The sequence below is a fragment of the Rutidosis leptorrhynchoides genome, chromosome 7 (assembly GCF_046630445.1).
Source record: "Rutidosis leptorrhynchoides isolate AG116_Rl617_1_P2 chromosome 7, CSIRO_AGI_Rlap_v1, whole genome shotgun sequence".
In the NCBI taxonomy this organism is placed as follows: Eukaryota; Viridiplantae; Streptophyta; class Magnoliopsida; order Asterales; family Asteraceae; genus Rutidosis; species Rutidosis leptorrhynchoides.
Genome location: NC_092339.1, coordinates 35,876,945 through 35,902,768, shown reverse-complemented (window position 1 = coordinate 35,902,768; position 25,824 = coordinate 35,876,945). Strand labels below are relative to the sequence as shown.

Here is a 25,824-nt window from a genome sequence, read left to right as displayed (position 1 = left end):
TACTCACGTATCAATATTGAGATTCAATATTGCAGGAAAGGTACGTAGACGCAACGGAGACGATAAACACTAGATTGACCTCATGAGCATACCCATGAACCATACCCATCACCTCCATAGCTACAACCCATAATTTCCTTATCCCTATCCCGCTTCCAAAACGTGTTTTAAAATAACTCGCGCGTACCCTTGTCGTAGTATTTTATGTAATATACTACTAATAATATTTTAGATTAATAATAATAATATTTATTAATAATAATAATAAATAAAATAAATAAATGCATACGGAGTAATATCTTAGATAGAGAGATATAGAGTGATATGTGTGTGTGCACAAAACTGAATTCGTTCGAACTTTAAGCACCTGAGCCACCAAACCTAGCCATGCGATCGCATGGATTTGGTGTGGCTACACCATGCGATCACATGAAGCCTTTTTACAGCTCATATCCATGATAAAATTCTTGCCGACACTTTATATTATTATTATATTTATATTATATTTAATTATATAATTACTTATATATTATATTATATTTACATTCGTGGTAAAAATATAATTTTTAAAAAAAAGACTCGTACTTTGTCACTCGACTCATGCACCACTTTCGGTTTTTCGAGCGCACTTTCGTACGTTTAGAAAACTAGCCTTTTTCGTTACGCGACGTGTACCTTTATTAATAATTTGATTTTTTCATCAACAAATTGCTTTATAAAAAAATGTAGCTTATATAATTGAGTGTTGTGGTCATTTGCTTCTATAAATCAGTGGCTCGTTGTTTGTCAAAATATTTTATTTTAAATCAGGACGTTTTATGACTAAGTTAATATATATATATATATATATATATATATATATATATATATATATATATATATATATATATATATATATATATATATATATATATATATTTATTTATTTAAAATTGTAAATTTGTACATAATATATATGTTTGAAATATTTATCTAATGATATAATATTTAGTCTTTCAAAACCAATTATATTTCAAAGTTCGTTTTATATAATTTAACTCTTTTTAAATATTAGTAGTTATTCTACCAAACAATGTTTTTAATATGAAAAACTAAATGGTTGATTTATCAACGGACACTAGTTAATCAAAGTAAAGTACACTTTTGAAATTTAAACGGAAATGATTACTAACTTCTGACTAACTCTCGTTAATGACACTTTTGTAAATCACTTTTACCGAATATTCCAGATACCGTTAAAAAGAAAAGGTTTTCTAATTCAAAGTGGACCTCTTAACAGAGACTCGTAATCGTAATTCAATGTATCTAATAATTCAATCATTTAATATTATCATTTAATCCCGTCGATAATTATTTTAAATATATTTTAAAACAACAACGTTCATGTAAAGTATTATATGTCTAATACTTGTTAATGTTTTCAAGTTATAATATATACACATATACATATATAATCATATTTGTTCATATAATGGTTCGTGAATCATAGAAACTTGGTCGAGGTTTAAATGAATGTATGAACACAGTTTAAAAAAAATCTTTGAGATTCAACTTACAACTTTGCTTATCGTGTCGGGAATATATAAAGATTAAAGTTTAAATTTGGTCAAAAATTTTCGGGTTGTCACAAATAGTTAGTAATCTCATTCAAAGTTAAGTTCATGTGAAACACTAGATTTATCTGCAAGTTTTAACACCTCATGTAACGTTCTAAAGCATCAGATTATTTATTGATTTATAATATTACGTTTTTTTATCAATATATATATATATATATATATATATATATATATATATATATATATATATATATATACTAGTGAAATGACCCGTGAAATCACGAGTTTGTTTAAACGAAGCAATTTAATGACATGTTTTAGGTATTAAGTAAATGTAATTGCTAAAGTCATTTATTTTATTGACCCATTTGACTAAGAAACTTGTCGTTGTTTTTACAAATATATAGAGACATGTATTTTCGCATACATATGTAACGTAATTAATTTCGTAAAAAGAATTCATATTTGAATATTAATAATATAATAAATATAATTATAATAATTATTATATTAAAATTAAATAATAATAATAAATTTAGCTCAAAATTGAGTATTTATATTTTTAATAATAATAATAATAATAATAATAATAATAATTAGTAATAATAAATGCAATTTAAATTTTTTTAGAAAATTAAAATTACAATTTAGGAGAGATTAGTATTTCCTTTTATAAAAGATTTTGTATTATTTTTTTAATTAAATTAATATATAATTATGACATCATCATTATAAAAATTAAAGAGTAATTAGCTTAATGATGGCATCATAATTTTAGAGCTATATATATATATATATATATATATATATATATATATATATATATATATATATATTTATTTATTTATTTATTTATTTATTTAAAGAGTTAGGCGCTACTACATATTTATAGATATTTAAAATTCAATATTAATCGATACATATAACATATTGGTGTACATTAACATAACTTAGTATTAACAACAATCTTAGAGGTGTTGATAGAAAAACCGTTTTAGTCATGATCTCCGATAACATATTTAAAATTCTCATTTATCTTTATTATAGTATATAAATATAAATATCAATCAATTATTATTATTATTATTATTATTATTATTATTATTATTATTATTATTATTATTATTATTATTATTATTATTATTATCTAATATACTAAACTTCATGGACTTTCACTGTTCACATGCATTTTATATATTAAATACCAATATCACAATATCCTTACATAGGTGACGAGCAAAAATATTTATTCTATATGCCCAGTGGCCAAAACAGGAATTTTTTTCACCCGGGGCGAAACTTTTTTTAAAGCGTATCAACTTTTTTTGGTAAAATATGGAGGTTTTGGGGAAAAATATGGTGATTTTTGAGCAAAGTGTGGAGGTTTTTAGGCAAAATATGAAGGTTTTGGGGCAAAATATGGAGGTTTTGGGGCAAAAAAAAAAATTCCACCGGGGGCAAAGTCGAAAAATCCAAAATTTTTACACTAAAAATTGCAAATCGACTGGGGGCATCTGCCCCCCCTTGCCCCATGTTATTTCCGCCACTGTATATGCCAGAAGTCCGTAACAAAGTTTAGATAAATTAAAATTTTTATGATCTTTCGTTCTAATAGTACTTAACTAATACATTACTACTAAATATCATATATTCTAAATGGTGTATGGTATGTGGTGTATGGAGGTGCTCACTTGTTAATTAACAAAACGTGTAATATTAAAATGTTTATTTTAATTGTGATAATGAATGAATAATGAATTTTAAATAAACTAATAGTATAATAATATTCACATGGTAATGGTATTTTATTTTAATAGTAGTTAATTATTATAATTAATCAATAAATAATTATGAAAACATCTAAATAATAAGCATTCATTACGTGTGACTTTTAACAAAGGACTTTCTTCACCTCGCATCCCACGGGTTGAGTCGAAGCAAGTAAAAAGCATATTAATATTCTCAATTGCTTTAAGCTAATACGGAGTATTAATTAAATTGTTTGGGAGATACTTGCATGCCGTATTAACATGGAACTTTGCGAATGCATTTTAACTTTTAACTTTTTACTTATAATTATAATTAATTATTATTATTATAGAATATATATATATATATATATATATATATATATATATATATATATATATATATATATATATATATATATATATATATATATATATACTTTTTTAAAAAGATAACTAAAAAGAGTTGTTAGACTAAGAAAAGGGTATTGAATTTGATTATATGAAAAATCATTGAATGGTGAATATCGGCTTGATTGCAACAGAGAAGGTTCTGTATTCAACGCGACAAATTTTACTTAACACTTTTAAATCTAATGCGGCAAATTTTACTTAACACTTTTAAATATGATTGTATTTATGATTGTACACGCCAATAAGCGTGAACTTTTTTTTCCATATAATTTTATGTGTAAAACTATGATATTTTACGTTTATACATGTAATACAATAACACACATTTATAAGTTTGTAGAACTTAATAAAAAAGTTCACATTTTAAAAAAACGTGTAAAAATATGTGTAACGAAATAGCGAATTTATTCTAGTGGTAACAACTTAACTACAATTTCAATAAGGCTGTAACTGCTACAATGCTGTACAATTTTTCACATAGTATAATTACAAAGAATAGAAATTCGCATTCGGGGGTCAACAAATTCTCATACTGCCTGGAGAATACGATCACCCGACTCATCGGGAATTTTTGGTGGATATATCATGACCTTTACCCGGAAAGCTACCTGCAGAATATGGGTCACATTATGATGCAGCTTAACTATTTCATTCATATATGAAATAAAGTTAAAATGCAAAGGAATAACAAAATAAATTGAATTGATTTTTAGATAACCCTTTATGAAAAGATGCAAGATTTACATATATGATAAAAGGATCAGATTTTTAAGATACTCATTGATGTAAAGATGTAAAGATGCAAGATTTACATAGATCTTAGATGTATAATAAGATCTATAACCGAATACGCTAAAAAGATCAGATTTTTATGATACATAAGTATGATACATATACAAAAAGAATAGATTTTAAGGAGTCAGTCACTGCACATGTGTATGCACATACATATGCATCTTAAAGTTCTCTCTTTTAAACTTACTCGGTAATCGGTAATCCAGGTACCATGTTCGCTCCGTAAGTCAGTCACAAAAAGGCACCATCTTTGCATCTAATTCTAGCATGCAGTTTTGAAACCTAAGATCAAAGAAGAACACAACTTACCAATGGAGTAGGATGTTTTATTGAATAAAAAAGATGTAAAAAATAGCAATACAAACCTCTGATGAAGAAATAACTATTGAATTTCCTTGTATACTTGTGTGTGGCACACTCCTGCAAAATCAAGAAAGATTACCGTTCAGTCGAAAAACATTAGTATAGGTTTTGAAGTTTATCGTTTAAATATAAGACGTACCCAACTATGCAGGGCTTTTTCTCATCATGACTTAAAGAAACAATATCTGAATCAGCATTTGATTTTCCAACTGGAACTATAAACCATCTACCCAATACCAATGAAAAATACTCCGTATTGTTTAGGTAAATTACATAAAAGATTATGAATTAACCATGCTAGATGAACTAATCAGTTACTCGTCACTTCACGCAGAGCACGCTCTAATGCATCATCATACCCAGACCATGTCCGCAGATCACTGTTTGCCTGCATAATCATGTTCGCTCTAATGCATCATCATCCCTAGACCATGCCTTATCAAGCTCGAGTGCTAATTGATAGCTATCCTGTATAAACACAAACAAGACCAGTTCAGATAAATTACTCCGAAAGTTCAAAAAAAAAAAAAAAAAAAAGTTCTCCAAAGTTAAAAAAATAAAAAAAAAATAAAAAATTCTCCGAAAGTTCAAATTTGTGGAACGCCTCAAAATTGAGGTGGAAAGATTGCCTAGTTGTGTAACGGGTCAAACCAGGCCCGGTTGAACCAGTCTTTTTTATTACAAAGAAAGATTACCGTTAGGCACTGTTGTAAAAAACCCGTTTAATCACCGATTAATCCTCGATTACTCATTTTTAAGAGCAGACAGTTCCGTTTTTTCAAAATCCGTTTAATTAGTTGGTTAACGTAGATTGATGGTTCAAAATCGAATTTGGTAATCAAAGTCGGTCAAAGTCAAAATTGACCAACATTTTAACATGAATTTAAACTAATACCTTAGAGTTTTTGAATAAAATGAACTATTTTAGACGATTATATTAAAGTTTATGTTTATGTTCATAGTTTTCTTCTATATTTACACATAAATTTTTAAAATTTATCATTTAATTGTATACAGTACAATCCGATTAATCCCCGATTAATCTCCGAATTGCCGATTAATCCTTTCAAAGTCCCGACCGATTAATCCCCGAATAGCGAATTTTGCAACCTTGCCGTTAGGCTTGTCTGTACCACCAGCTGCCTCATTGTGAAATGCATACCATTGCATCTTACCACCACCAACATCAGAAGAAACAAAGTATTGTTTGTGACCTAAAAACACTTGATACCTACAATGAACGCATAATTTATTCAAAAAACGTTAAAAATGGGAAGGAAAAAAAAAAAAAAAAAACCATGATCATACCCAACAGTGTCAATATCTGGAGGTGTAAAATCAGCAATCCCAGTGTAACAAGTGTAGCCAGAGTATGTGACATCTTTTAGCCCAAACAAATTCTTCCGTACCTATTTTATTTTTACGCAACATCCGTTCATATATCCAAGTATCCAACAAAATAAGTATTAACATGTGTATTAATGTATGCAATATCATACCTTTGACCATATTCCATCAGCCCCAACTAGAAGATCACCTTCAAACTGCTCTCCATTTTTAAGAATCACAGAAACCTATAAATAAACAGCAACACAAGACGATCATGTAATACACGTCAATACTGAATTAAAATAAGATTTAGAAATCGAAATAAGAAGGAATATAGATCAAGATTAACCTTGTCATCATGATCTTCGATGTTGACTACATTGCTACCGTTCAATATAATATCATCCCACAGCATTAGCTAGAATCTTTTGTAACGCCATTCGGCTTATAGCTCTAGTATCTGGAAGACCTCTTTCCACTGCAGGAGTAAATGTATCAAACTTAATATACCTGATAATCAAGTTATGAAATATCAGTATAAGATAGATCTTAGTTAAATCAAGCATTAATTTTTTTAAATATCTTTCTAATATCACATCACAAAATACCAATCTTTAACCTCCTCAAAGGAAAATTTAATCATTATATAAATTTCACAACCCCCTGCATATATTTTAGCTCCAATGCTGTAGTAATCAACTTTTAATCATGTTCTATGATTATTTTTTACCTAAATATCTTTAAATATGACACCCATAATCTCTAGTCCTGAGGAAGAAGAATTATGTCACCATTGGGAGCACTCTAATACTAACGTACTCTGTATACAATACTCGTCCTTATGTTTATACGGAGTACTATGTACAATAACAATAACAAATTAACAAATAATAATAAGACAAAAGTTTTATCATTTTTTGAAATGAGTAGTTTAAAATGTCTGTCAATAATCAACTTTTGACTAAAATGAAAACTTCCAAAAGATCTATGAATCTATCGCATGGTAAATGACATGGAACATTCAAAAGTCCAAAATTCACGATTTTAAGATAATTTATTGATAGAACAATTTTTAACATTAAATAAACCATAATTACCTTTCCCATTTACTAATTCATTAGCAAATGGCGGAGAAAAATTTTAAAAACAGAAGGTTAATAATGTAGTCCGATAATAAACTGATGACATCAGTAGTTAGTCATGATTTACACTTTTGGTATTTTTCAGTAAGAAGAGAAGACAGACTTGGGGTCTTCCAAGTTTGGTGTAATGGTATCTTCAGTGTGCCAGCACTAACAGAGAAAAAGTCATCTCACCAAATTACTAATAATAATTTACTAATAACAAGTGAAAAATAAAGTAGATACACACCAACTAATCAAGCTTTTTAATTTCTGTTAACCTTTATAATAATGAAAATTAAAGCTACGTGGTAAAATGCTTTTAATGTAATGTAGTAATGAATAGTACAATACATTTTATTGGTACAAAGATTTAAGATAGATTATTGAGTTTGTTAAGAGGTTGATATTCCAATTAATTGTATCAATAGTTGAATAGAAGAGAAACAAAACTATGTCATACAAAACAATGACTCTAGAATCAGGAGCGGATTTAATTTAGTACCTGCAATAGCAACTGAAATATGCAATCTAGTGAAAATAGTGTAATTTTTTTATGTGACACAATTTGATAGTGTAATTTGTTATAAGTTTTTAACTAGTAAAACCAGTAACTACAATTCCTAGATCTTCCACTGTCTAGAATGTTAGATAATACTAATTGTTAACATCCCAGTAACTATTTCGTAGCAAATCAAGAACTGAGCTGAAAATATTGTGTTCCAATTTTCACAGCAATCAATATGCATCCCTTTTCTGTTGCATAGAGTAAACGGTTTAAAAGGCAACCCTTACTTAGCAATGCCAAAGTGCAATTTTTGCATCCAACTTGAATGACATTGGACATACAAGAAAAAGGCACAACAGTTTCACAGCCATTATTGGGTGACTTTTAGCCATGAAGACTAGCATCATAAACATCTAATTTAAATGCATCAATTCCATACATAATACATTCTCAAACATCCAGAAATCAACAGTTTACATCATTTTAATCACCATCCATACACAGAAAATGACCTCCTTTGAAAAGCTTCGACCTTTAATAAGGCCTATACCTATAATCTGTCCGTGAAGGTCTCCCTCCACCTAAACTTCCGCCTAGGCCGCCCATACTTCCCCCCATGCGTCCAACGCTTCCACCCATACGTTCCATATCCCCACCCATTCGTCCATAGCTTCCACCCATGCGCCCATAGCTTCCGCCCATACGTTCCATTTCTCCACCTATGCGTGCCATGTCACCACCGCCCAAACGTCCCATTCCTCCCATGCGGCCCATGCTTCCACCCATGCTACCATAACCCCACTGAAAAAGATTCATTCACATACAGAATCTATCAGTACAAAACTTTTTGAAACAAATGGTGACAAAAAAGGAAAAGCTTTAAAATGGTATTATCCAATGATGTCTTGGTACTCACATCATCAAAATCCAAGGATCCATACATATTTCCATAAGCTCGCATCGGGCCATAACCACCATATGATGGTGGTTCAGGGTTGTCCATAAAGGAGCCTCCACTTGAGCCACCATCATCAACAGGTGTAGCTGAATCTATTGCAACCTGTAATACATCAAGTGGATACCACAAAAGAAAACAGCATTAACTGCTTTTTCATTTCTGAAGAAATATTGATGTTTAGTAGTTTGGCATACTTAAAGACAAACTAAACTACACTACACATTAAAGACAACTTAATTATTGTTATGTCATGTACCGGTTGTCCACAAATCTCATGTGACCTCAGCGAAACACGATCTGCAACACCATCTTCAGCAAAAGTCACAAATCCAAACCCCCTGTGACCAGATCTTTTTGGATCCTAAATTTACAAGATAATCAAATAATTTTACGATAAATAAATGTAACAATACAAATTACAAAGCATATGCAAACCTTAAATGGAAAGTTAAGTTACCTTGGGTACATACACGTCCAAGATACGTCCAAACCTTCCAAAATACGTGTGGAGGTCATCCACGCTTGCTTCTTGAGGAAGCCTGCCAACAAAAATCTTCTTTCCCATTCCCCGAGCTGATGTTCCTCCTGCTTGGACGAATATTAAGCGCAGAAATCTAAGTCTAAGTTGCTTATTGAAATAAAATGATTATCTATATCTATATATGAATCTAAAAGTGAACATACTTGCATAAACAGAGTTTGGATAATCATATGATGTAGGTGCACCCAATGCAGCATATCTAGTTGTAACATATGCATTATATGCACCATATCCACCACTTTGAGGACGAGTAGGAGCCGGCGGAGGCATGCGACTAACAGGTCGGAAATCATCTTCCTGATGATAATTATCACATGAAAACAATCAAATAGAATCTTAGTTTTGTACTTAAAAAAAGTTTATTCCAAATATACAAGTAATAGTGTATATTGCCTTAGGAGTTGCTCGGTCAACAACCACATTAGAACCCCCCAGTTCATGGGTCTCGGACATCAGATCATCTACAGAATCTGTAAAGAAAGATTAATCAACTTAAACAATTGTCAGGCATCAAAAACTTGCAAGTCTTATCAAGCAAAAGATATTTATAATATTAAAAGAAATCAATCTTGTATGAATTACCAGAACTTGCAAATGTAATAAAACCAATTCCACGATGACCCTTGGTAGATGGATCCTGCAAAAGTTATATATATATATAGTTCAAAAAAACATCATAAATTCTAACAAACAAATTAAGGAAGGATTGAGAGACATTTCAAAAAAGAATTAAGAAGTATAACATATATAAATGAGAATACTAGCATCTATTTAAAGTACCTTGGGCATGTACAAATCCGTTATCTCACCAAATTTTTCAAAATGGCTGCAAGAAACAAACAAGTTGTGAACCCATTACTCATTATGGATCACACAAGATGTTAAAAAAATACGAATAGTCAACATAATCAAAAAAACTAAGCAGCTTATGATATAATTTGTAGAAAGATACCTCCTAAATGAAGCTTCCGTAACCGGGAGGGGAATTCTAGCAACAAAAATCCTAGTGACTTTCTTTGAAGGTGCTCTCATTTCCTCCTATGCAAAGAACAAGATTTAAACGTGTTATTATTAAATATTATGAGTATAACTTATGGAGCTTATGGCCACTGAAAACAACCTTTGGTGTTGCTATTTTAACTTCCAGGGCTCTATTCCCAAGGAAATGTTCAGCTGAGAGTGCAGCCTATGGCATGGTCATTATAATGAGAAAAGTACAATCAAAGAGAGTTATTCGTTGATCCTTTATATGATAACATTATTAAAATGATATGAAGTACACAGTAAAATGCATATTGTAAAATCAATTCACCTTAGCATCTTCAAGTTCTGTAAATGTTACATATCCGAAACCACGAGATCGGCCACTTGAGCGCTCCTGAAATCATACGCCAAATACTTCTCCATAAAAAAAGTGTATGCAAGACTTGTGAACTAACGCCGCAAATCTTAAATATGAAAAATATAAGTGTGCAGCATATATAGATCAAAGTTAACAGATAGAAGCCTACCAAGCCTCTATAGAACAAACAACAGCTGCATATACAATATACAACTCTGTATAACCTAAAACCCAAAGACGAAGGCTCGAGCCACATGTACAGACAAGTATAACCATTCATGATACAATACACATAAACCTGTAAGTTGTAACACAATGAGACTAACCTTCATAACAACACAATCTTCCAATTCACCAAATTTCCTCATGTAATTCTTCAGACCAACTGTATCAACATCCCATGGGATGCCCAATACCTAATTTTATTCAAACATACCAAAAAATGTTCACTTTCAATTGGAAACCAAAAGTTGATTACAGAAATAAATATATAATAATGGTAAAAACAATTATAGAATTAAAAAAAAAATTAAACTTACCACAAGTTTTCTCTCAGACATAACCAGAAATTAGGGTTTACGGTGCAAAATAAAATCACACAAAATGACACTCAAATCCTTTCGCGATCTCACCAAATTCTTTATCTCTCTCAATTAATCTCACTCCTGCACACAATACACACACCTCTTTCTCACACACAAGCAACATCATCATCATCATCAATTTCAGCATTATCGATATCTGAAAGTTTATACCTAAAAATTGAATTATTCACGAAGAATTATCGAAATAATTATGCACGCTAACCTGACTTTCGATTAATATTAGTTTTGTTCGGAATTTCAAAACCCTAATATTGCAGATCGCTCGGGTCGGGTCACACTCCTCTCGGATCCTCTCTATTCGGGCGCCGCTCAGCTACGCTCGTCTATCTATAATAACTGCAAATAGAAATAGAAATTTAGGAATGCAATAATATTAATATTCATATTCATATTGAAAAAAGTGCATAATGTACCCTTATACTATGATTAAAAGTTCATTTACGCCTCTTATTGTTCATGAAAAATTTGTAATGAGCATGATTTTTTGACGAAGGCAAATTTGATCAAATAACATACTCCATAGATATAGTTATCTTATAATATAAATATATGTCATAATGTATACCAAATTTAAGAGCTATTAGAAGCCTAAAGTTACATAAAAATTGAATTGTGAGACCAAGCTCATTTAAAAGTCAAAATACAATACATGAGGATATGTAGTATGTCTAGTGAAAAAATTACACGTACAGTCCATTTGATTAGTTTCTATATTAGTCATGTTTTTATTAAACATCCTTTATGATTCATGTTACACATGTTTCCTTTAACTAACATACTGTAAGTTATTTTTTTAATTAGAGTAATTTTCCGTTTTACCAATCAGCCTTTCATGTTTCATCTACTCTTTATAACCATTTCTTCACATTTGAAAACCTATACACCTAACTAATTAGATGACAATGTACTATACGCAAATAAAGTTTCTTTCTTTTGTCTTTTAATTAAAATTGAATCTGAAGGTAGCGTTGCAATATGTGATCGAAGTCGCACTCGCAGAGTCTCAAATCACATCCTGAGCTACTAATTGATTACTAATCAAAGTAATTAATTATTAAACTTAACTAATCAAACTTTCCTTATTCATCCGTTGTTGATTTTTACGGCATTGTCTTCATAATCTCATAAACTACAATAGGATGTAAAAGGTTATTGCTTAATCATAAATGTAATTTATTTGATTAGAGCGAGATAGATAACGGGGCTTTTTACGCATTATCATGACCCTGTATAAACGAGCGTGGTCCCACCACTACGATGTAGGTCTTGGCTCTCGGTTTACCGGTGGTGGTTATTTGAAGTGGAGGTATGCGGTGTTTATTTGAAGTGTAGGCCGGTGGTGGTGAATGTTACAAGATTGTGGTTATATCACTATAAGAAATTCGTTCTTTTGCCACGAAATCATTTGTGGCGACATAAATTTCGCCGCAAACAACTCGCTAAACGACAAAAAATTCGTACTTTTTAACTTGTTGAGTCAAACTTAACTTTTGTGGCGACATGTCGCCAAAAAAGTCGCCGCAAATTTAATTTTACATTTCTTTTCCATTTTTCTTAATAAAAACCTGGTCAAAGGTTGAAATTTTTTAATTGTGGCGACATGTCGCCACTAAAAGTTGTCGCAATTGTTATTTTTTATTTTTATTTCATTTATTTTTTTCTCTCCAAATTGCAAAAATTATTAAGTGGAGGGAAAATTTCCCGCCATACCTATTGTGGCGACTTGTCGCCACTAATGTAGCCACAAAAGTTGCCACAAATTTAATTTTACATTTCCTTTCCATTTAATTATGTAAGACGGTGGTGTGGTGGTGATTTAAGACAACAAGATGTGACGATGTTGTAACAATGGGGAATGTAGTGGTGATGTAAGTCGGTGAAATGAGGAGGTGATGTAAGATGGCGGAATGTGATGATCATGTAAGACGGTGGAATGTAGTGAAATGCGGTGATGATATGCCACGTTAGTAAAATGAGTCGGTGATGTAAAATGGTGGAATTAGAAAGTAATGTAAATTGGTGGAATGTGGTGATGTAAGATGGTAGTATGATATGGTAATCTAAAACGGTAAATTCTGGTGGTGATATAAGTCGGTGGAGTGTGGTGGCCATTGAAATGTCCCGTTCTTATTGATTAAAAACGTTCCATATTAATTGATTTCGTTGCGAGGTTTTGACCTCTATATGAGACGTTTTTCAAAGACTGCATTCATTTTAAAACAAACCATAACCTTTATTTCATCAATAAAGGTTTAAAAAGCTTTACGTAGATTATCAAATAATGATAATCTAAAATATCCTGTTTACACACGACCATTACATAATGGTTTACAATACAAATATGTTACAACAAAATAAGTTTCTTGAATGCAGTTTTTACACAATATCATACAAGCATGGACTCCAAATCTCGTCCTTATTTAAGTATGCGACAGCGGAAGCTCTTAATAATCACCTGAGAATAAACATGCTTAAAACGTCAACAAAAATGTTGGTGAGTTATAGGTTTAACCTATATATATCAAATCATAATAATAGACCACAAGATTTCATATTTCAATACACATCCCATACATAGAGATAAAAATCATTCATATGGTGAACACCTGGTAACCGACATTAACAAGATGCATATATAAGAATATCCCCATCATTCCGGGACACCCTTCGGATATGATATAAATTTCGAAGTACTAAAGCATCCGGTACTTTGGATGAGGTTTGTTAGGCCCAATAGATCTATCTTCAGGATTCGCGTCAATTAGGGTGTCTGTTCCCTAATTCTTAGATTACCAGACTTAATAAAAAGGGACATATTCGATTTCGATAATTCAACCATAGAATGTAGTTTCACGTACTTGTGTCTATTTTGTAAATCATTTATAAAACCTGCATGTATTCTCATCCCAAAATATTAGATTTTAAAAGTGGGACTATAACTCACTTTCACAGATTTTTACTTCATCGGGAAGTAAGACTTGGCCACTGGTTGATTCACGAACCTATAACAATATATACATATATATCAAAGTATGTTCAAAATATATTTACAACACTTTTAATATATTTTGATGTTTTAAGTTTATTAAGTCAGCTGTCCTCGTTAGTAACCTACAACTAGTTGTCCACAGTTAGATGTACAGAAATAAATCGATAAATATTATCTTGAATCAATCCACGACCCAGTGTATACGTATCTCAGTATTGATCACAACTCAAACTATATATATTTTGGAATCAACCTCAACCCGGTATAGCTAACTCCAACATTCACATATAGAGTGTCTATGGTTGTTCCGAAATATATATAGATGTGTCGACATGATAGGTCGAAACATTGTATACGTGTCTATGGTATCTCAAGATTACATAATATACAATACAAGTTGATTAAGTTATGGTTGGAATAGATTTGTTACCAATTTTCACGTAGCTAAAATGAGAAAAATTATCCAATCTTGTTTTACCCATAACTTCTTCATTTTAAATTCGTTTTGAGTGAATCAAATTGCTATGGTTTCATATTGAACTCTATTTTATGAATCTAAACAGAAAAAGTATAGGTTTATAGTCGGAAAAATAAGTTACAAGTCGTTTTTGTAAAGGTAGTCATTTCAGTCGAAAGAACGACGTCTAGATGACCATTTTAGAAAACATACTTCCACTTTGAGTTTAACCATAATTTTTGGATATAGTTTCATGTTAATAATAAAAATCATTTTCTCAGAATAACAACTTTTAAATCAAAGTTTATCATAGTTTTTAATTAACTAACCCAAAACATCCCGCGGTGTTACTACGACGGCGTAAATCCGGTTTTACGGTGTTTTTCGTGTTTCCAGGTTTTAAATCATTAAGTTAGCATATCATATAGATATAGAACATGTGTTTAGTTAATTTTAAAAGTCAAGTTAGAAGGATTAACTTTTGTTTGCGAACAAGTTTAGAATTAACTAAACTATGTTCTAGTGATTACAAGTTTAAACCTTCGAATAAGATAGCTTTATATATGTGAATCGAATGATGTTATGAACATCATTACTACCTTAATTTCCTTGGATAAACCTACTGGAAAATAGAAAAATGGATCTAGCTTCAACGGATCCTTGGATGGCTCGAAGTTCTTGAAGCAGAATCATGACACGAAAACAAGTTCAAGTAAGATCATCACTTGAAATAAGATTGTTATAGTTATAGAAATTGAACCAAAGTTTGAATATGATTATTACCTTGTATTAGAATGATAACCTACTATAAGAAACAAAGATTTCTTGAGGTTGGATGATCACCTTACAAGATTGGAAGTGAGCTAGCAAACTTGAAAGTATTCTTGATTTTATGTAACTAGAACTTGTAGAATATATGAAGAACACTTAGAACTTGAAGATAGAACTTGAGAGAGATCAATTAGATGAAGAAAATTGAAGAATGAAAGTGTTTGTAGGTGTTTTTGGTCGTTGGTGTATGGATTAGATATAAAGGATATGTAATTTTGTTTTCATGTAAATAAGTCATGAATGATTACTCATATTTTTGTAATTTTATGAGATATTTCATGCTAGTTGCCAAATGATGGTTCCCACATGTGTTAGGTGACTCACATGGGCTGATAAGAGCTGATCATTGGAGTGTATATATCAATAGTACATACATCTAAAAGTTGTGTATTGTACGAGTACGAATACGGGTGCATACGAGTAGAATTGTTGATGAAACTGAATGAGGATGTAATTGTAAGCATTTTTGTTAAGTAGAAGTATTTTGATAAGTGTATTGAAGTCTTTCAAAAGTGTATAAATACATATTAAAACACTACATGTATATACATTTTAACTGAGTCGTTAAGTCATCGTTAGTCGTTACATGTAAGTGTTGTTTTGAAACCATTAGGTTAACGATCTTGTTAAATGTTGTTAACCCAATGTTTATAATATCAAATGAGATTTTAAATTATTATATTATCATGATATTATCATGTATGAATATCTCTTAATATGATATATATATATACATTAAATGTCTTTACAACGATAATCGTTACATATATGTCTCGTTTAAAAATCATTAAGTTAGTAGTCTTGTTTTTACATATGTAGTTCATTGTTAATATACTTAATGATATGTTTACTTATCATAGTATCATGTTAACTATATATATATCCATATATATGTCATCATATAGTTTTTACAAGTTTTAACGTTCGTGAATCACCGGTCAACTTGGGTGGTCAATTGTCTATATGAAACATATTTCAATTAATCAAGTCTTAACAAGTTTAATTGCTTAACATATTGGAAACATTTAATCATGTAAATATAAATCTCAATTAATATATATAAACATGGAAAAGTTCGGGTCACTACAGTACCTACCCGTTAAATAAATTTCGTCCCGAAATTTTAAGCTGTTGAAGGTGTTGACTAATCTTCTGGAAATAGATGCGGGTATTTCTTCTTCATCTGATCTTCACGCTCCCAGGTGAACTCAGGTCCTCTACAAGCATTCCATCGAACCTTAACAATTGGTATCTTGTTTTGCTTAAGTCTTTTAACCTCACGATCCATTATTTCGACGGGTTCTTCGATGAATTGAAGTTTTTCGTTGATTTGGATTTCATCTAACGGAATAGTGAGATCTTCTTTAGCAAAACATTTCTTCAAATTCTATACGTGGAAAGTGTTATGTACACCCTCGAGTTGTTGAGGTAACTCAAGTCGGTAAGCTACTGGTCCGACACGATCAATAATCTTGAATGGTCCAATATACCTTGGATTTAATTTCCCTCGTTTACCAAATCAAACAAAGCCTTTCCAAGGTGCAACTTTAAGCATGACCATCTCTCCAATTTCAAATTCTATATCTTTTCTTTTAATGTCAGCGTAGCTCTTTTGTCGACTTTGGGCGGTTTTCAACCGTTGTTGAATTTGGATGATCTTCTTGGTAGTTTCTTGTATAATCTCCGGACCCGTAATCTGTCTATCCCCCACTTCACTCTAACAAATCGGAGACCTGCACTTTCTACCATAAAGTGCTTCAAACGGTGCCATCTCAATGCTTGAATGGTAGCTGTTGTTGTAGGAAAATTCTGCTAACGGTAGATGTCGATCCCAACTGTTTCCGAAATCAATAACACATGCTCGTAGCATGTCTTCAAGCATTTGTATCGTCCTTTCGCTCTGTCCATCAGTTTGTGGATGATAGGCAGTACTCATGTCTAGACGAGTTCCTAATGCTTGCTGTAATGTCTGCCAGAATCTTGAAATAAATCTGCCATCCCTATCAGAGATAATAGAGATTGGTATTCCATGTCTGGAAACGACTTCCTTCAAATGCAGTCGTGCTAACTTCTCCATCTTGTCATCTTCTCTTATTGGCAGGAAGTGTGCTGATTTGGTGAGACGATCAACTATTACCCAAATAGTATCAAAACCACTTGCAGTCCTTGGCAATTTAGTGATGAAATCCATGGTAATGTTTTCCCATTTCCATTCCGGGATTTCGGGTTGTTGAAGTAGACCTGATGGTTTCTGATGCTCAGCTTTGACCTTAGAACACGTCAAACATTCTCCTACGTATTTAGCAACATCGGCTTTCATACCCGGCCACCAAAAATATTTCTTGAGATCCTTGTACATCTTCCCCGTTCCAGGATGTATTGAGTATCTGGTTTTATGAGCTTCTCTAAGTACCATTTCTCTCATATCTCCAAATTTTGGTACCCAAATCCTTTCAGCCCTATACCGGGTTCCGTCTTCCCGAATATTAAGATGCTTCTCCGATCCTTTGGGTATTTCATCCTTTAAATTTCCCTCTTTTAAAACTCCTTGTTGCGCCTCCTTTATTTGAGTAGTAAGGTTATTAAGAATCATTATATTCATAGATTTTACTCGAATGGATTCTCTGTCCTTCCTGCTCAAGGCATCGGCTACCACATTTGCCTTCCCCGGGTGGTAACGAATCTCAAAGTCGTAATCATTCAATAATTCAATCCACCTACGCTGCCTCATATTCAGTTGTTTCTGATTAAATATGTGTTGAAGACTTTTGTGGTCGGTATATATAATACTTTTGACCCCATATAAGTAGTGCCTCCAAGTCTGTAACATCCCGCCTTTTTCCATTTACTTTTCCGTTATACTAATTTAAACTCCGTTATATGTTTATAACATCTCTCGTTGATACGCGTTTTAAAATATTCCGTTTAGGTATTTTCCGCACCCGACTACAAACTCGAGGGACTAAAATTGACACGGGGCAAACTAGTTGACTAGGTCAACTAGTCCACCCCAATCACCTCCATTCAACCATCTCCCCCTCTCTCTCTTTCTCTCTAACAAGAACACACACACATTTACCAAATTCATTCAATCATCATCTAAATTCGACCTAGGAGGCTTACAACAAAATAAATTACATATTCGTGATCCTCTCTTCATCCTCTTCATTTTGGTACCAACTTCATCTCGTTTGGGTAACATTTCTAAAACTCTAGATTTCTCTAAATTCGTGTTTTTGACTTGAAATGGTGTTAGTTAGTGTCTATGGCTCATTGTGATGTCGTGTATGTAATTTGTATGCTCGATCTCGTTGTTTTAGTATAACTAGCATGAACTTGACTTTTGGTATGTTGTTCTTGAATTTTGGATGATCATATGTTGTTAGATGTTAAAAGTTCATGTTCTAATTGTGTTCCTAGTATCACTAGCTTCAATTTGATGTGTAGGTTGATTAAGAAAACTTCAAAAGCATGATTATTGATTTTGAGATGTTTGACTAGGGTTTGATGGTTCTTGACATGAATTTTTGGATGCTTGAATGCCATGGAATGTTAATTATTAGTGTTTAGTTGTAATGTATGCCTCATTACCTTCAAAACGGCATATCATATGTGAGAATTGGATTCCCGAAACTCAAAATGCATTTGATGAACTTGAAAATTTGAAAATAGACTTTTATTGATCACTTGACGAGAAATCGGTTGTTGAAAATGATGTTTTTGATTGATGATACATGTTTATTTGTGTTCCTTGTCAAAAGAGCTTTCCAACGGTATAAGATACGCCTTCTAGTTGTTTACGGTTTGCGTTTTATGGTTGTTTGAAGTTTTGACCAAGACTTGAACATTTGAAACTGACCAGGTACCAGGCCACGCCTAATGTCGCGGTGCGACACCTCTGGCCGCGGCGCGGCATATGCCGTGGTCAGGTTCTGACCTCCATGTCCAAAATACGAAAAATGTTTGGCATACTACGGACCTCCGATTCACATGAAACTTGTTCTAACATGCTCATATATGATTAAAAACCTCAGAAAAATAGTTCGGGACCCGACCCGAACATGTTGACTTTTTCGTTGACTTTGACCCGACCAAGTTGACTTTTAATCAAACTTAACCAAATATTTGTGCAATCGTTCTAACATGTTTTTATACTTGTACCTTGCATGAAACATGACAATTTGATTCACATGCTATTATGATCGAGTCTTAACGAGCCATAGGACTAATTGAACATCTTTGACCTATCGTGTTTACCGTTATTGATACAACCTATTGTTTAGGTCAAGACTAGCATTGTTCTTTGCACACGTTTACTTGTCGAAGTACTTATTTACTCTTCCGCTCAAGGTGAGATCATAGTCCCACTTTTACTCTTTTGAACTTACATTTGGGATGAGAAAACATAAACATTTCTTTACTAAGTGAACACAAGTACAGGAAAACAAACATTCTACATACGAGTTTAGAACAAAATCCTCAATTCGATTATCATTAGTTACACTTGCCGGGTGTAAGCGAGAACTTATGTTGTATGGATCCATATGGGTTTGACAAACCCTCATTCAAACGGTTCGCTACCGTTTACGAATGAAATATATTTTCGAGAAACAGTGTATGTTCTAGCACTAAGTGATGGGGTTCTATGGTAGGAATGTTAAGCATTGATAATTGGGTGCTCGTGAAACAAACTTTTGGAATGTATTACTATTATTTCATTGATGCAAATCTTGTGGTTCACTTGTACTTACTTACTTAAACCTATGATTTCACCAACGTTTTCGTTGACAGATTTCTATGTTTTTCTCAGGTCCTTGAACGATACATGATACATGCTTCCGCTCATTATTTTGATACTTGCATTGGATGTCGAGTATATATGCATACATGGAGCGTCTTTTGGCTACTTTTAAATTGTGTCGCATAAGTTTCATTTGTACTTATAACTTTGTAACGTAACTTGTGGTGGAACTATTCTCGTAAACTTCGAACAATCTTTACTTTTGAAATGAATGCGACATATCTTTTGGTCAAACATTGTTTAAAGACTTATGACCACGTAACGGGACCTAAGTAGACGGCGCCGTCAAACATGATTTGGTCGGGTCGCTACAGATGGTATCAGAGCGTTGGTTGTAGGGATTTAGAGTTCATTGGTGTCGACTCCGAGTCATAGGGTACATTAGTGAATCTAGACTACAACCGGCATATAGATTGAAGTAGGAACTACTTGAATATTTGTGCATTATACTCGAACTCTCCTATCATATCTAACTCTTATTCGATCTTGATATCACGTTGTTAAATTTGATTGACACGCCACCTTGACTTTATGAAGTAGTGTTAAATGCACATGTGAATCAGGGTAATATAATTTCCGGGATTATATTACGGTGGTTCACATGGACGTTCCGACATTATGACATAAAGAATTTGAGGCGGGTTAAGGAAATTTTATCTTTATCCTTATTCCATATCACGGTTGGTATTATTGAGAATACTAACCAACGATATTCTTGTGTCTTGAAGGAACAATGGCTCGTCGACGCGCTCCTCCCGAAACTCCCGAACAAGCTCTACAACGAATGATAGCCACCGCCGTGGATGCGGCCATGGCCGGTCACTCTTCCAACAACAATAACAATAACAACAATCACAACAACAACAACAATGGAGCCGGTAACTCAAACGAAGGGTGCTCCTACAAATCCTTCATGGGGTGCAAACCTCACACTTTTGATGGAACCGGGGGACCGGTCGTGCTCACCCGATGGTTTGAGCAAACGGAAGCCGTCTTTAGCATAAGCGGTTGTCGGGACCAAGACAAGGTCAAATACTCCACTCACACCTTCGCCGGTGTCGCTCTTACATGGTGGAATACTTATGTACAATCGGTGGGTACCGATGAAGCTCACGCCCTCTCTTGGGCCGACTTGAGGGAAAAGATGATTGTCGAATATTTCCCTAATGAAGAAACCCGAAGGCTCGAACAAGAGCTAAGAACTTTAAAGGCGATCGGAAATGATCTCAAGGCTTATAATCAACGATTTTCCGAACTAGCCTTGATGTGCCCAAATCTTGTGAACCCCGAAGCTTTAAGGGTTGAACTTTACATGGATGGTCTTCCAAAGAGCATCAAACACGGAGTAATGTCATCCAAACCCCCTAATCATCAAGAAGCTTTGAACATGGCCCGCAAATTGATAGAGACAGTGGACGAAATCGTAGTACCGGCACCTAAAGCCGAGGACAAGTCGGGTAACAACAAAAGAAAATGGGAAGCTCCCCAATCAAGCAACAACAACTTTGCCAAGAAATCTTTCACCTCCGACGGCAAGAAGGGTTATGCCGGAATTCTACCTCTTTGCAACAAATGCAACAAACATCACTTTGGCGAATGTAGTAAGCTAATTTGCCATCGGTGCCAAGGAATTGGTCATAAGGCCAACGGTTGTAAAAGTGCCACTCCCGTCGCTCGAAAGTGGCCCAATGCACCAAAGACGGGCACTTGTTACGAATGTGGCTAAACGGGCCATTATAGAAATGCATGCCCGAAGAGGAAAGATAACCCCAATACGCGCGACCGAGCTTTCAACATCAACACCGAGGAAGCCCGAGATGATAATGAATTGGTCACGGGTACGTTTCTTCTTAACAATTCTTATGTCTCTTGCTTATTCGATTCGGGTGCCGATAAATGCTTTGTATCCAAGACTTTGACTCATTCTTTTAGCACTCCACCTCTTCCATTAGATACCACTTATACCATTGAAGTGGCTAACGGGAAACTATTAAGTGCCGACACATATTACCGGGGGTGTACGTTAAACATTTTGGGTAAAGAATTTGAAATTGACTTGATACCCATGGAACTAGGAAGCTTTGATGTAAATATCGGTATGAATTGGTTAGTCAAAACGAAATCTCACATCCTTTGTGATCTTAACGCAATCCGAATTCCTATCGAGAATGGTGAACCTTTGATTGTTTATGGCGATAAGAGTTGCACCAGACTCAACCTCGTTTCGTGCCTTAAAGTTAGAAAACTACTCCGTAAGGTTTGTTTTGCGATCCTTGCCCACGTTAAGAAAGTCGAGTCCGATGAGAAGCATATCGATGATGTGCCAATTGTTAGTGACTTTTCCGATGTATTTCCTGACGAATTGCCGGGTCTTCCACCTCATCGACCGGTTGAATTCCAAATCGATCTTATTCCGGGAGCCGCACCCGTAGCACGTGCATCGTATAGACTTGCTCCATCCGAAATGCAAGAATTGCAAAGTCAAATCCAAGAACTACTTGACCGTGGTTTTATCCAACCTAGCCATTCACCTTGGGGCGCTCCGATTTTGTTTGTTAAAAAGAAAGACGGATCCCTATGAATGTGCATTGATTATCGTGAACTAAATAAATTGACGGTTAAGAACCGATATCCTCTTCCTCGCATCGATGACCTCTTTGATCAACTACAAGGGTCTTGTGTATATTCGAAAATCGATCTCCGCTCGGGTTATCATCAATTAAGGGTTAAGGGGGAAGATGTCTCCAAAACCGCTTTCCGGACTCGTTATGGTAGTTATGAATTCCTCGTCATGCCATTTGGTCTCACTAACGCACCGGCGGTGTTCATGGATCTTATGAACCGCGTGTGCAAACTGTATCTCGATAAATTCGTTATTGTGTTCATCGATGATATATTGATCTATTCTAAAAATGAAGAAGAGCACGAACAACATCTCCGACTTGTGCTTGAACTCTTGAGACAAGAACGACTTTATGCCAAATTCTCCAAGTGTGAATTTTGGTTGAAGGAAGTTCAATTTCTTGGTCATGTTGTAAGTGATCAAGGTATTAAAGTCGATCCCACGAAGATCGAAGCCATTAGTAAATGGGAGACTCCTACTACTCCTACTCACATTCGTCAATTCTTGGGTCTCGCCGGGTACTATCGTAGATTCATCGAAAACTTCTCTTTGGTTGCACGTCCTCTAACCACATTAACTCACAAGGGAAAGAAATTCATTTGGGCGACCGAGTAAGAATCCGCGTTCCAAATCTTGAAGACAAAGCTAACCACCGCTCCTATCTTGTCACTTCCCGAAGGCAATGATGATTTTGTTGTATATTGCGATGCCTCGAAACATGGTTTTGGGTGTGTATTGATGCAACGAAAGAAAGTCATTGCTTATGCCTCCCGACAACTCAAAATTCATGAACGAAACTACACGACGCATGATCTCTAACTCAGAGCCGTTGTCTTTGCACTTAAAATGTGGAGACACTATCTTTATGGAACCAAGAGTACTATCTTTACCGACCACAAAAGTCTCCAACACATTTTCGATCAAAAGCAACTAAACATGAGACAATGACGGTGGATTTAAACTTTGAACGATTACGATTGCGAGCTTCGTTACCATCCCGGGAAGGCAAACGTAGTAGCCGATGCCTTAAGTCGAAAAGAAAGAGCGGTGCCTCTTCGTGTCCGAGCTTTAAACATCACCATTCACAGCAACCTCAATAGTCAAATTCGTGTAGCCCAAGATGAGGCCCTCAAGGATGAAAACCTTTCACACGAGCTCTTGAACATTCTCGTCTCTCGATTCGAAATTAGGGAGACCGGACTCCGATATTACGCTGGAAGGATTTGGGTGCCTAGTTATGGGGACCTACGAAGCCTTATTTTAGATGAAGCCCATAAGTCACGATACTCGATTCACCCCGGTGCCAATAAGATGTACCACGACCTTAAACAACTATATTGGTAGCCGAACATCAAAAGGGACGTAGCTACTTATGTTTCCAAGTGTTTGACATGTTCCAAAGTCAAAGCCGAACACCAAAGACCATCCGGATTACTTCAACAACCCGAGATCCCGCAATGAAAGTGGGAAAGGATCACGATGGATTTTATCACCAAACTACCAAAAACGTCAGGCGGTTATGATACCATTTGGGTTATTGTTGACCGTCTCACCAAATCCGCACACTTCCTTGCCATGAAAGAAACGGACAAAATGGAGAAACTTGCACAACTTTACATTAAGGAGATCGTAGCCCGACACGGTGTACCTTTATCGATTATCTCCGACCGAGATGGCCGTTTCGTTTCTAGATTTTGGCGTACATTGCAAGAAGCGTTGGGAACGCGTTTAGACATGAGCACCGCATATCATCCTCAAACCGATGGACAAAGAGAAAGTACAATTCAAACCTTGGAAGACATGTTACGAGCTTGTGTGGTTGATTTGGGAAAAGCTTGGGACAAGCACTTACCTCTCGCCGAGTTCTCTTATAACAATAGTTATCACGCGAGTATTAAAGCCGCACCTTTTGAAGCGCTATATGGCCGCAAATGTCGTTCACCTCTTTGTTGGGCCGAGGTAGGCGACGTGCAAATCACCGGACCCGAACTCATTCACGAAACCACCGAGAAAATCGTTCAAATCCGAGATAGGCTTAGGACGGCCCGAAGTCGTCAAAAGAGCTATACCGACAAACGACGCAACGATCTTGAATTTCAAGTCGGTGACCGAGTAATGTTAAAAGTCGCACCTTGGAAGGGTGTAATCCGTTTTGGGAAACGCGGGAAGCTAAATCCGCGGTATATTGGTCCTTTCGAAATCTTGGAGCGTATTGGAACCGTTGCTTATCGTTTAGATCTTCCGCCTCAACTGAGTTCCGTTCATCCTACCTTCCATGTATCTAACTTGAAAAAGTGTCTTGCCGAACCCGATATCGTCATCCCTCTCGAGGAACTTACTATTGATGACAAACTTCATTTTGTGGAGGAACCGGTTGAAATTGTGGACACCTCCGTCAAGACATTGAAACAAAGCCGAATCCCGATTGTTAAAGTCCGTTGGAACGCCAAAAGGGGACCCGAGTTTACTTGGGAAAGACAAGATCAAATGCAAAGGAAGTATCCTCATCTATTCGTGAATTCAGAAACGCAAGATCTCGAGGAAGAAACAACGACTACTACGCCTACTTAAATTTCGGGACGAAATTTCTTTTAAGGAGTAGGTAATGTAACATCCCGCCTTTTTCCATTTACTTTTCCGTTATACTAATTTAAACTCCGTTATATGTTTATAACATCTCCCGTTAATACGCGTTTTAAAATATTCCGTTTAGGTATTTTTCGCACCCGACTACAAACTCGAGGGACTAAAATTGACACGGGGCAAACTAGTTGACTAGGTCAACTAGTCCACCCCAATCACCACCATTCAACCATCTCCCTCTCTCTCTCTTTTTCTCT

At 34.4% G+C, this 25,824-nt stretch overlaps 2 protein-coding genes across 2 annotated transcripts; both read right to left on the bottom strand.

Annotated features, from left to right (window-relative positions):
* Positions 1–5,275: 5,275 nt before the first annotated feature.
* On the bottom strand, positions 5,276–6,851 carry LOC139859104 (zeaxanthin epoxidase, chloroplastic-like). Its single transcript, XM_071847912.1, has 6 exons — positions 6,817–6,851; positions 6,619–6,718; positions 6,379–6,453; positions 6,188–6,288; positions 5,990–6,110; positions 5,276–5,347 (listed from the first exon to the last, which is right to left on the bottom strand). Exons 1-6 carry the CDS (start codon positions 6,849–6,851, stop codon positions 5,276–5,278), a joined length of 504 nt encoding a protein of 167 aa, XP_071704013.1.
* Positions 6,852–8,251: 1,400 nt separating this feature from the next.
* LOC139857644 (uncharacterized) lies at positions 8,252–11,617 on the bottom strand. Its single transcript, XM_071846462.1, has 14 exons — positions 11,486–11,617; positions 11,218–11,343; positions 11,005–11,094; positions 10,649–10,714; positions 10,457–10,522; positions 10,289–10,374; positions 10,117–10,162; positions 9,919–9,973; positions 9,730–9,806; positions 9,480–9,633; positions 9,253–9,380; positions 9,052–9,156; positions 8,754–8,897; positions 8,252–8,638 (listed from the first exon to the last, which is right to left on the bottom strand). Exons 2-14 carry the CDS (start codon positions 11,236–11,238, stop codon positions 8,372–8,374), a joined length of 1,305 nt encoding a protein of 434 aa, XP_071702563.1. The 5' UTR covers positions 11,239–11,343; positions 11,486–11,617; the 3' UTR covers positions 8,252–8,371.
* Between the last annotated feature and the right edge of the window lie 14,207 nt (positions 11,618–25,824).

Bases quoted from the DNA above. Each gene is read 5' to 3' on its own strand.
- LOC139859104 (XM_071847912.1), bottom strand. From the start codon at position 6,851: ATGATTAAATTTTCCTTTGAGGAGGTTAAAGATTG. The intron at 6,111-6,187 runs GTATGATCATGG...CGTTCATTGTAG, and splicing joins CCAGATATTGACACTGTTGG to GTATCAAGTGTTTTTAGGTC. The intron at 5,348-5,989 runs GTTGCAAAATTC...GTGTTTATACAG, and splicing joins CAGACAAGCCTAACGGCAAG to GATAGCTATCAATTAGCACT.
- LOC139857644 (XM_071846462.1), bottom strand. From the start codon at position 11,238: ATGTCTGAGAGAAAACTTGTG. The intron at 10,715-11,004 runs GTTAGTCTCATT...GTATGATTTCAG, and splicing joins AAGATTGTGTTGTTATGAAG to GAGCGCTCAAGTGGCCGATC. The intron at 8,898-9,051 runs GTACATGACATA...GATGTATTACAG, and splicing joins ATGAGATTTGTGGACAACCG to GTTGCAATAGATTCAGCTAC.